This window comes from Cryptotermes secundus, unplaced genomic scaffold (genome assembly GCF_002891405.2).
Source record: "Cryptotermes secundus unplaced genomic scaffold, Csec_1.0 scaffold813, whole genome shotgun sequence".
Taxonomy (NCBI): domain Eukaryota; kingdom Metazoa; phylum Arthropoda; class Insecta; order Blattodea; family Kalotermitidae; genus Cryptotermes; species Cryptotermes secundus.
The window spans coordinates 440,013-452,852 of NW_019735471.1; the positions used below are offsets into that span (position 1 = coordinate 440,013).

Here is a 12,840-nt window from a genome sequence, read left to right on the forward strand (position 1 = left end):
CCTACTATTACTTCTGGTACTATTTGCGGAGCGAAAGGTATATTTCTTTTGTGGATGAAAGTAAGGTTTCTGTCATGTACAAATCATATTTATTGCTGCCAGTTTTTTCTTACAAATCAACAATTCATCAACAATATCTGGAATACATTGTGCATTTAACAATTCGTACAACTTTCACATAAATCAACAGTATCTAGAATATAATATGTATATAACATTTTATACAACACAATTTTCACATAAAAATATATAACGACCTGAGCTATTATGGTGGTCAACATCAACAAGAATCTTTTCCTTACAAATGAACCTGTGTAAAATTAAACAATTATGAATCTGTCAGTTTGCTGTTATTTATTATCCTTTGTTGGAATGTTTTGGAGTCTTCCCTGTTTCTCTCTTAGTTAAACAAGACACAAGATAAGAGCCATGCAGCATCCAATATTAAGCTCTGGAATTTAAAACCCTTGGCATCCAACTTCAGTTATAATCCAAATTTAATATGTACATATGTTCAGCAATTATTGTATCACTAAGGTAGGCTGCACACCGGCATGCGTCAAGACATGTAACAGTCAAGGCACAATGACTGCGATATGACAAAGAAAGGAGCACAATTGAAACGAATTAGATTATGAAAACCGCCGCACACTGGTCTGAGCCATGACGTTAGCATTATGACTTAGACCGGTGTGTGGCAGTTTTCATAATCTCATTTGTTTCAACTGTGCTCCTTTGTGTCATGTCACAGACATCATGTCTTGATGCATGCCAGTGTGGGGCCTACCTATGAGATATTTTTGAAACTGTTTCTATGCATTTATAACGGGCACAGAATATACCATATCTAATATTACAATTTAGTGCAGTGTACTAATACTGAATACTGTACTGATTCTTCTGTCCTCGTGCAACAATCACAACAGTATTCAGGCTTATAACATATCTAATCAACTCTTCTAAAGCAAGAATGCACAATACAAAGACTGCATGGCTTATTTCATATTTCAGTTAAAACTGCAAATATCACTTTAACTATTTTTGTTCTTTTTTTATAACACAATTTATTACACTGTCATTAGTGCTGTGGTGGTAAATAAAATTGTAATACTACAAGCCAATCCTTTGCAACACCCCAACATCTATATGACCTATTTTCCTCTCCTAACATTTGTCTGCTAGTGTTTCTTTCTGAGAGTACTATGTTGTCGGTCATCAAAGCAGAGATTCAGCTGGCCCTGCAAATATGGTATTTGATACACCATAAGTCTGCCATTCTTTGTAGACTTTTATGAACAATCTTACCAATATTCACATATTAACGAATTACATTTCAACTCAAAGCCCTGAACAAATGTGAATTCTAATTATCTGAGGAAGAAAAATAATGCCAGCGTTGTTTCAAATATTTAACAAGCTCCCTTACCTAATCGTTTACAATGTTTCATAACATACAACTAATACTGTTACGGTTAATATTTACCAGTTCCTACTGCCTTCCTGAAAGTTTCATCCATTACAAACTCAACAAATGTATCAATTGGTTTTACTATAAACGGAATACATGCGAGACCAATGGCCGTAGTTAGCCATTTACGAGTTTTAGATGGAAGCTTAGTCGTATGTTTCATTGTGTACAGTGACAATGCACATATTCTGTTGATGGTGATGCCTGGGATAATCACAGAAGCAAAACTTTGCCAGATCAATGTGTCTACTCCTGCAATGAACACCTGGTGATATTTTGTGCTGCTGTTCACAAATGGACGCTGTGAAATAAATAAACAAAAGAAAAATACAGATGTCCTTAAATTATAATTCATGACAAAAACACAGATTTCAACAACCAATATGAACACAAACCTTGCTCATTTTAAAGGTTTTGTCCACAGTGTCAGCCAAAACATACGTACTGGCAATGCCATAACTAAGGCGCACCCAGTTGACATGAATTTGGGGCCTAAATGCTTCTCCAACTTCATTGGCATACCCTAAATTGAAAAAGAAATGAATAATTTATTGACAATGTATGTATAGTTTCCTTTAGGAGCTTCAACTGTGTTAAAATGATTTGGATACATAATTTAAAATTTGGCTTATATGCAAAAGAAAAGTGTAACTGCACTCATAAACAAGTATATACATACAAGTAATAAAAATGACTATTGTAAGTATGTACATAATTTAGAGCTTTATAACAGAAAATCGTCAGCAGCAGGTTTATCTTCTATAACAAATTGCCTAACAACACAAAGCAAATAGGAAACAACAACCAGCTCAAAAAAGTATTGAAGAACTTTCCTATTAAGGCATGCTATTATTCAATAGATTAACTCAATGAACAATTCTATAACATTTGCTACTGATAAGCAAATGCATTGAATAAGCTATATTTCTAATATGTATATACCATAAGCATTAATGTATTTCGATGATAATAATAAAGATGGGCATGTCCTGTATCAATGCATTTTGATGTACGGAACAAAATAAAATGAATGAATGATGTTAGGGTGAAAAGTACAGTGTCCTGTGTCATAAAGCTGGGTAGTTTGAAGACAGCCTCACATTTTGGAGGAATCTGTTGTGTCAATATTTTGGGTTGAAGAATATGCCAAACAAGGAACTAGGAGAAGCAGATACCAAGTGGAATGTTCACTGAACAGTTCCAATGTCTTAAATAGTACTTCAAAAGCTGGGTCTGTCACCATCTTCAGATAAGAAATGAATAAGAGGGCCTGTATAATCTCCACTTCAGACAATGGAAAATTTCAGAGAAATATTTTGGTGCAATGTAACCAGATCGCATCACAGGCTTCTGAAACGACATAGGTTTAAGTTGTTATTCACAGGTTCTAATTCGGTGGCGTAATTTCGTATCAGTAACTAAAAATTACAAATAATAAAAACATTAACATGCCGAAGTCAAACAGATGTGAGGTGACTTTCATGCAGGGTCACGTCTCCCTCACTCCCACATTATAAAGATTAAAGCAAATCCACTATGATACTCTTATGTCTTGTTTAACCGTACCCGAAAAACAAAATGGTAAGGTTAAGAAGTCGGGAGACGCACACTGGATCCCTGACTCCACTAGTTGTCGAAAAATGATGGGACTGTACACAAGAAAAAAAAAACTCCGTGGTTTTAGTACGCAAGCGAACTATCAAATGACAAATAACGGCAATAAAATAATATCGAAGAAATATATTTCACAGCTATAAATACCCAAAAGTCTCACTGGAGTGTCCCTATAAATATCCCTCTCGGCCATTTCTTCTTCCACCTTGCCAGCCTATACTTTTCCACAGTAAAATGCAATATTTATTTGCAATTGCTTTTTTTCAGCTGTTTTCCTTAAATGTGCTAATAATTTTCCAAATTGTTTTTAAACCGTGTTTTCCGCCATTACAGTGCAAAGCTGTGTCTAGCAGGACTACCAACTATCTAAAAATCTGTGGTATTTGATGTTCTCACAGTCGCTCACAGTGACAGTTGTGAGGAGTGCTCCCTATATATTGATATGTAAAATAGTGTGGTACATTGAAAGTAAATGGTTTGCGGCCTGTTTCATGCTGGTTTCTTTTTTGGCTTACTCTTGAACCATGGAGATGGAAGCGACATGTTCCTCCGAAACGTCGGTTGACTTTCGCCGGACTACACAGCATTATATGACAGAAGATAGAACACAGACATAAAAACGTGAACCAGCTGAAAATTTCCTGAAAACTCTGCTACAAAGTAGTTACGGAAGTAACTAATTCAAATCTTGAATGAGGACGTATTTTCCCTGGAGGCTTCCTTAGTCCCTTAAGTGAATGCAAACGATATTCATATGGTATTCTTTGGATTTAAATTATTCTATAACTCCTTAAACCACCATGGTTGCTCAATGAACCACCAATTTTTACACTTATGTACTGGGGGTGTAGTTGAGAGATACTATTACCCAGGTTCTGGCCTGAGACAGATGCATATTTGCTCATAAAAATACATTAATTAGGATAATGTCATACATATCTGCCCTCTTACATATTGCATTTAACACTACAGTTCGGACATGCGAGATATACCAGTATAAATGGATGTTTTGCACATGTATATGCGCATTCTCTGATATGTCTAGTTTCAGTGTGTACATACATATATACTGGTAAATCCAGTTTTGACAAAAACCGTGCTGATTATATGTATAAAGTAGAATTAATGTATGACGTAAGTATAATGGCTTTTTACAAATCTGAAATATTGAGCCTTATATGGTACTGAAGTCATATTTATTATTTGTGTGCTCTAGAAAGGTCCATTAAACATGTAAAATGAAAACTATGTAAATATTTGAATTAATTTAACAAAATTGCAAGTCCTTAATTCTCACACTTCTAAGGCATTACCAGTCCAAATGTCATTCAGTTTCAGGCTCCTGTCAACCTGATGGTTACATATCCTTGTTACATGGATGACACATTTACTATACATTCCTAGCACACATATTGTCTGCATATATCAGTACGTACTTTTCCTTATCTTTTGAATCAATATATAATTTTCTTTTTGTGGAGTATTTAACAATGCCTTTAGTATTGAAACTTTACAGTGATGGATAGTAGGATGATAGATGAACTGGAAAGGATTTGGAAAGTAGAGGTTGTGTTCTGATTGAGGTACTATCCTAGCATTTGCCTGAAGGGGTGGGAAAACCCACAAAAAACCTGTCATCTAGCCAATATCCTCAAATCTTACATAGCCAATATCCTGTCTGAGAACTGACCACCTCCTGAATATGAGTCTACAACATTACCTTTAGACCAGCCTCTTTGGTGGATTAATATGCAACATATTTTGCTTTTCAGAAGTTATTCGTCCACTTGAAGTTCTTCCATTCCAAGAATGTCTCTAATGCAAGATGAAGCACTTATGAGCCCACACTTTTCTGCTATGATATCCATGTGTAATGTCAGTATTTATTTTCCAATTGCCTTTTGAATTAAAGTCTGGGAACATGTGAATTGTTCTTCTGTGAGTTATATACAATAAATGCTGTTTAACCTTTAAGTGCCGAAGTGCCCAGTTTGTGCCAGTCATGAGTAAGGTCGTCGTGGCCAAAGTACCCCGTTTTGTCCAGTCAGGCATTTAAACTCCGCTAGTGGAAGCGCATGCACATTCCTAAATATTTATTTTCAAATGTAGTAATTACCAGACAGACTTGAGTAAAACCCTAATAGAGGAATTAAAATAATACCTAACTGAACAACAGCAAATAAAAATATACGTATGAGTTATGCCAAAACTTGTCCACGATCCAGTAATTTTATTGCAGATTCTGCAGATAGGTATGTTAAAAATATATTGTAAAATTTGATGTACATAGCTTTTTTGTTGTTACCTGCTTGATGTATATACAGTTTCAAATAAAACTACCGTATTCAATTTCACTACGAACGCAGACAAAACAGATCGCGCTCTGTATCTCAGCCACGATGCAGCTGTCTGTTCATTCAAATAGAAGGGACAATAAGCTTTTGCAGATCTAACGGAAGGTTTTAGCACTGAAGAAGGGACCCCTCTAGCTTTCTCTTGAATAGCCATTCTTTCATTCTTCTGACCTTCAGTCAAAGATTCGAAAATCCGAAGGGTGTAAGCAGTGCTAGCAGAAGACCAAATGATTTTATTGCTTCCATCTGTTTTATGACACCAGGGACTGCTAAAATTTGTCAAGTGTTACAAACAGAAATGAATTTATAATGCAGAACAACTCTGTGAAGAACTGGGAAACAATATTTGCAGTACGCATCAAAATTAAAACACAAAAAATTGAAAATAGAGTATAACACTTTGTATTAAAAATTTCAAATCTTCCGTTATAATATGCGACACTATGTTCTTTGCTGATATAAACAAAGTTAATACCATCCATTTATCATAAAAATTGTGCTAGATACAGCATTTTTAAACACAACGCTTAAAATTGATTAACCGCCTAACAGGAACGGACATTTAAACGCAAGGGAGCAACGGGCATTTAAAGGAGCACCAGCAGAGGGCATTTAAATAAGCTCCGGCCAGCTCAAGTTTACCACTATTTCGAAGTCTGGCGTTTAAAGGTTAATTGTAGATCAAGTGAGAAATTCTTTTGGCCACCATCAGAACTGCTGACAGCAGCATAATTTGACTGGACAAAACTATCAGAACTAAGAGTCTGACTTCACCTTCAATTTCACTTTGTTCATCATCACTATCACCTACTTTGGAAACTGAGCCAAGACTGCCTTACAGAAGTATCAGCTGATCTGACAATGAAGTACAATCTGAAGAGTTCAGTCTTCTACAATATAATGCCACATAGTCTTGTGACAGTCGTCCATCAACTTGTAGAAAAATATCACCATCTTCAGGGTGGAAGGGTAAGCAAGCAAGCAAGAAAACAAGAAAAGTGGGCAGTAAGCAGAGCTCTGCTTCCTACCTGTCTCACAATGGTTTGTTTCTTGGCCATTCTGCTGCAATCACTATGAAACAAGGACTCTTTAAGTGTCCAAATTAAAACTGTTTACCTGAATAGTCTGTCCACCATGAAGATGGTTAAGGTCTTCACAGCAGTGGTTAGTGAGTTGTCTGATGAGGTTGCCCATCTAAAAAATGACAACACCATGTTAAAAGTACAAATCAAGGGCTTACAGTGTCATTTTGATACCTCCCTTCACAATTCAAAAATAAGGAACAATCTCCTGTGGGGCCATAAGTCTTCCTAGACGGTTGCTAAGCCATACAAAGATGTGGCCAGTAATCCTCCTATGTCTTCAGCCACAGCTTATAAAGCAAATGGAACAAACTTAACTTTTATTTCATATAGATATGGAACCGAGGAAAACAGACTACTGGGTGCTTGAGGCCAGAGAGGATCAAAAAGTTGTCTGATACATGACTGCTAAATGTTGATATTTCATATAGTGTTGATTGTCCATTATGTAGAATTATGTCATAACAATTTGAAATTCTGAATGGTGGTAACAAAAAATATTACAAGAAACCCTATAAGGTTCAAAAGTATCTGGGTTTGAATGCAGAATAACTGTCGAGTCTGAATTCTAGCCATGTTCTCTGAATGGCTTGCTTTAGGGAACTCGTGAAATAAAATATATACACGAAGTTAACGATTATTGAAATTTGTCTGCTATTTCAATAATGCAAATATGCCAGTACTAGCAAATACCCTAATCAGCCATCAGATGATGACCCAAAATCCTCATTAAATATCAAGGCCCTTAATGATGTATACATCTGTTGATATTCCCATTGATGACATGCCACTTAAAAAAGAGATTTGAAAGGGACATCAGGACAGTTATTGAAAATAGAGCAGTGATGGAATGCTGACAGATTCTCTATTTGAAACTCCAAAATGTGAAAGGGCTTATGGTTCTCTTTTGTATGCCTGTCTGTCCATCATCAGCATATTACAGGAGGAAGGAGGTATGGTAATTTCTGTAAAAGTAAAGCAACAGAATTGATTCTTTGTGGTCTTTTAAGTATACTCAGAGACATAAAAAACTGAAATGTTTGAAATCAGAGCACCAAATAAGAACAGGAGGCAGCTACTACAGAGTTAAAGATGGTTCGGATGTAATATGAAGCTGACTACTAACATTCATTCTGTTTAAAGTTTAAGAATGTAATGAGCTTTACCTCAAATATTCTCTGTATACCTTCAAATTCTGTATTTTTCAATCAACCATACCACCTTTCAGATAAACAATTTGGTCTTAAAATCAAGAATTTTCATGGGTGTTCTCAGTGAACTCACAGGTATCAAACATGCTCTTCCTTTGTGGGAGAGGAAGTACACACAATAGTAGGGTAAATTGTTGGAGGGGAAGGTAACAGATATCATCCTTTACTGAAATTAAGCAATGGATAACATAAGAATATACACTCTCATATAAATCAATTTTGTATATACATTCACCTTGTCATTTTTCCTTTAATCATCTATCACCACATCCTAAGAATCAGATGGGTAAATTAGCAGACCTGCCACTTTTAGTTTAGCCCCCTCCCCCACTCAGTGCAGATTCGTTCATTATGTTTTTGCGGATGTTAAAAACATTTTGTAAATTATGCACGGGAAATGAGACTCCTAGGGCATTCATTTAAGCACTGCTTATACAAAATAATTTTTCCTATGTTCATTTCCATCATGTAAGACATGACACATCAGATTCCTATTGGGATAACAAGCCTTTCATTTCATAAAATGAATTTCTAATCAGGTCCTGCTATAGTGTATATATGCAAGGTTTGAACTGACATCAATTTCTTGTTAGATGTCAGTTACTGATGGTGAAAGTGCATATATGCAAGGTTTGAAGTGACATCAGTTCATTTTTTTGGAAGATGTCAGTTACTGATGGTGAAAAGTTCAGCTATGGACTACTTTTAAGTAATCCCTTGTTCAAACATTTATATTCTGTAATTGTTAATAAAATAAATGGCAGGGGTTTTAAATTCCACTACATGAAATTCACAAGAAACTGTTTTATTTATTGATTATTATTTTTGCTACTGTGTAGTAAATAATGTGACCATTTTCTTTCGGTTATGGACATAAGTGCATATATTTTCATTACGTGTATATTAATTTCTTTAGTTATATAAAGTTTTGCTAAAATATTCACAAAGTAATAACATGTCAACCTTATAAATTCTTTCATATGACAGTCATTTAATATTAATTTCAAAAATTGAGATAGATAGTGTCCAGTGATTAAAGTAATGTGATATTTCTAGAGGAAGTCAAGACACAGTGGTATGGATTTCTAATATGGGTGACAGTTTCTTGAGTATGTCAGGATAAACACCAAACTGGCTAAAATAGAATACAAAACAAATTATGGTAATTTCAATATAACAAAGGCAAAGAAAGCTTTAATTAAAAATTCTCCAGTGCTAAAATAAAAGTCTGTGAAGATAGGTTAAGACATCAGTTGCAGTTGGAGATATAGTCATGCTTGGATAACATATCACTTTTCAGAAGCATCATGAAATGTGTAATTGTGTGTCTGCTGACATTGGTTCCACTTGTGTTGGCTGGCAGTGCATTATCAAGTGACAAACAGCTTATGTTTCTTCAAGCCTTTTGCCACCAGCAGCTATGCAGCAGTATGATACTTTTTGACATTACAGGTTTGTAATATTGCTATTCTTCAGGGCTGTATTTACAGGGGGATAATGGACTGAAATCCTCCCTGAAATGTTGGGGATAATGTTATAACAAAATGTTGATAGAGATAAAACGTATAGCGATAAAGTTACCAAAATATACACATTACAAAACACAAATTACTTTTGATGCATACATTAAGATACAATTTCCATTGACAGATTTTTCAAAACAAACTCCCTTTTGAAGTTCACGCTTATGGCTTATTCTTACCTATCTTCATCTGTGAAACATACATACACTTCAAGTGTTACAGTGGTTTATGGTCCTTTTACCCTCTTAAAGCGTTATGGTAAGTACTATCTGTTTTAACACTGAAGAGCTCTGCATTTTGCCAACACAGTGCATTTATGTGTTTCATATAATTCTCAGAATAAATAGAGATCATTTCCTGTAACTGCACTAACCAGTCAGTCTTTGTAATGGAGATGCAGTATGATTCTTGTGATGTAGGAACTTGATCTTTAACTGTTATTTAGAAGACATACTTCAAAGGGGTAGAATCATGACACATGTAAGTACCGTCTCAGATACTAATGGAATGTGTCAGTAAACTACACAAGGAGAATAAGTTGAACTATGAAAAATTCCAATACACATTTAAAAAATTTTATGAGATAAATATGTGTGCCATGCATATTGGCATTGGTTTTCTGATACATCTGTTATGAGATTTGTGCAAATGGATAAGGGAGCATTGCTGTGAATCATGGAGAAGTAGAGGCAGTAGCTGTTACCTATTTTAAGTATTGTTCTGATGGGAATACTTACTAAATCAGCATAAAATCTTCACAGTACAAGGATAGGCAGCCTTAAATGACTTCTCTGTTCTCAGCTTCTTTCTTCTCCCATAGGTTGTTACCATTTTGCTTTCAGATACTTAAAATTTATGTTCAATTTGGAGTATGAGAAACTATGTCTCACAATAGTATAGGGAGCAAAATAGTTGCTATATGAATCCTTGTTTTTTTGGACAGTGCCTGAGAAAAGTAGCAATTTTTGGCATGAATAATAAAAAGAAACAGATTGGTTTTGCCATTTTTTGTTACAATATAATCAATGAGGAGCTGGCATAGCTCAGTGAATATAGTGATAGGCTACAGGCTGGATGGCCCAGGTTCAATTTCAGGCAATGATTTTTCTCTTCTCCACAGTGTCCAGACTGACTCTGGGGCCCACCCAGCCTCCTATCCAATGGGTACAAGGGGCTCTTCCCCTGAATGGTAAAGCAACAGGGGTGTGTTTCTAAGAACTCACCTCCAACTATTGCTGAGGTCAAGAAAAGTGGAGCCATACCTCCACTCTCCATATGTCTTCATGGCATAGTGCTTAATTAATGAAGCATAGGGACAACTTTACCTTTTTTAACCTTTACATATAATCAGTCACAAAAATCAGCATATATTTTACTAGTACATGCATGTATACAGAATTCATAGCTTTAGTTCAAACTAATTTGGAGATGTTTGGTGTGTGCATATTTGAATTCAAAAGTGTTACTTTGGCACTAAAGCAGATCTGCATAGGAACCAAATAATATGAAGACAGAAATCCTTATTGAGTCTTGTGTTCTGCAGATTGGTGGAATGTGTCACTGAAAGAATACCAGTTTGTCAAGTTCATGTCATTGATATATCTGCGAATTCTGGTCACCTCTACCCAGGTATGGACCTCTTGTCAGCCACTCCCAGACAGTGCTGGCAAGACTCCACTTCTTGTCCTGCGATACACTGCATCCGCACAGCATCAGAAATTCCTTAAACAGGTGCTCAATATTCTTTGTGCTAATGTTCTTAAGTGGGTTACAGAGATTTTTTGATGCTTATCTCTTCTCTTCCTCCTTGCATTTTGAAACATTGCTGACATTTTGCAATAGCTGCTCAGGAATATTTAATTTCTTAAATTTAATTAAATATAAGCTTGAAATTAATAATTCAAATTTTTAACAACACTTCAGGCAAGTTGGGTTCATAGGAGGAAAGAGAATGGTCAGTGGCATAGAACGTATAATGAAGAGCAACACTTCATTTTAAATAAATAAAAATTGTGAACACAAATAAAGCCGAGGTGCAGTGATTGCTCAGGAGTTCTCAGCGTTCATAGCCACTGTCATTCTCCTTCAAGATAACATCTCAGCAGCCAATAAAGCTCAAGCCCAAGAATAAGGACTAAATAACAAAGACTGGCTGCAAAAGCCTCACATTATTCATGGGTTTGAGGGTGGAAAGACTGTTGCCTTATTTGGGAACTTGTGTATATCGTGAGCAAGTAAAACACCCAAACAACATAGAAGAAAACTGTCTCAGCAAATTATGTCTGGGAATATGGATGTGGGGATGATATTGAACTTCACTCTTTTTCACTTTCACTCTGAAAAATTAAATATTATGGTACATATTTTCTTTAGAATTAGCTTTACTTATCAGTTACTTAAAGACACAGTATTGACTGCAAGGTATATATGGTGAATGGAAGGGATTGGGGAAAAAGTAATTTGGCCTACTTTCCAGAGTTGACATGTAATGACTAAGGAAATCCATGACACTTTCAATTGGGATATGTGGTCACATGTCTGATAGTTGAACTGGTTGTCTCCACAGACAAGGCATGTGTTACTGTATTACTTCAATCTGCTTATTTAAAACTCATGCTGGCTTCAGGCTGGATGTCCAAAACTCAGTTCTTGCAGCAGCAATGATCTTTCTCTTTGCCACAATATTCAGTCGAATACTGGGACCTGCCAACCCATCTGTGAGATGTTCCCGAGAATAAAGCAGTCAGAATATGATGCTGACAGTTTGACTCTTTCAAGTTCTGAGGTTAAGAATGTGTGGAAATTTACCTCCATGCTCCATATATGCTCATTTGGTATGGTGCTTAGGTGCAGGGACAACTTTACATTTTACTGCTATCATATATTATAGAATTGAATACAATCATAGTGCTTACATTCACCTTGCACACTGTATGGAACTACCTACATGAACATGAATGAAATTAAGAGTTCATGTGTGCAGAAGAGGAAGTATAAATGTCGTAAATTTAAGACTGTCTGTTTCTTTGAATAACTGTCTGAAATAAAATAAAAAACAACTGACAAATCAGTTCATAGAATTACAGTAGATTCTTTCATGTTCACAATCAAAATCTCTCCATATAATAACTGTCTCTCTGATTTAATGGAACTTTGGTAGATTTGGGAGCCAAGGGATTAGAATATCAACAATATGATGTTTTCCATCTCCCAAACAGGCGGTTCTAAACTAATCAAATTTATTTCCAGTGTTCTCTGGAAGGGCAGTTTAGCAGAAGGAATTTCTGGCTGTTCTTAACTTCCAGTTCACTTTCACCTCAGCTGTTGCACAATCTCACTCACCTCAACATCAGTCTTTACAGCAATGTCTTCATTGCAATTCATGACAAGGAAGAAAATATTCAGGTTTGAATGGTTTATTCACTCAAAAAAAAAAATCTTGTAGCATATATATGAGGTTGGAAAACTTGGGGGACTGTGTAATTTGAAAGATAATATTTAAATGGGCTTGATATATATTGTGACATGTTGCGAAATCTGAGCCCCCCCCCACACCAGCATTAGTTAAATCAGCACTTATTCCTAGCT

The 12,840-nt window shown here is 35.7% G+C and overlaps 2 protein-coding genes across 2 annotated transcripts in view; one reads left to right on the forward strand and one right to left on the reverse strand.

The window, feature by feature from the left end:
- The first annotated feature begins 7 nt into the window (after positions 1-7).
- LOC111869416 (probable glutamate receptor) overlaps positions 8-12,840 on the forward strand; it is a 23,967-nt gene continuing 11,134 nt past the window's right edge. The window contains exons 1-4 of the mRNA XM_023860933.2: positions 8-37; positions 9,030-9,181; positions 10,796-10,983; positions 12,502-12,657. Of these exons, the coding sequence (XP_023716701.2) occupies positions 9,037-9,181; positions 10,796-10,983; positions 12,502-12,657 (489 nt within the window). The 5' untranslated portion in view covers positions 8-37; positions 9,030-9,036. The remainder of the gene's footprint in view (positions 38-9,029; positions 9,182-10,795; positions 10,984-12,501; positions 12,658-12,840) is intronic.
- On the reverse strand, positions 1,427-3,427 carry LOC111869412 (mitochondrial fission process protein 1). Its single transcript, XM_023860923.2, has 3 exons — positions 3,230-3,427; positions 1,864-1,991; positions 1,427-1,769 (listed from the first exon to the last, which is right to left on the reverse strand). The coding sequence occupies exons 1-3, from the start codon at positions 3,273-3,275 to the stop codon at positions 1,473-1,475; spliced, it is 471 nt and encodes a 156-aa protein (XP_023716691.1). The 5' UTR covers positions 3,276-3,427; the 3' UTR covers positions 1,427-1,472.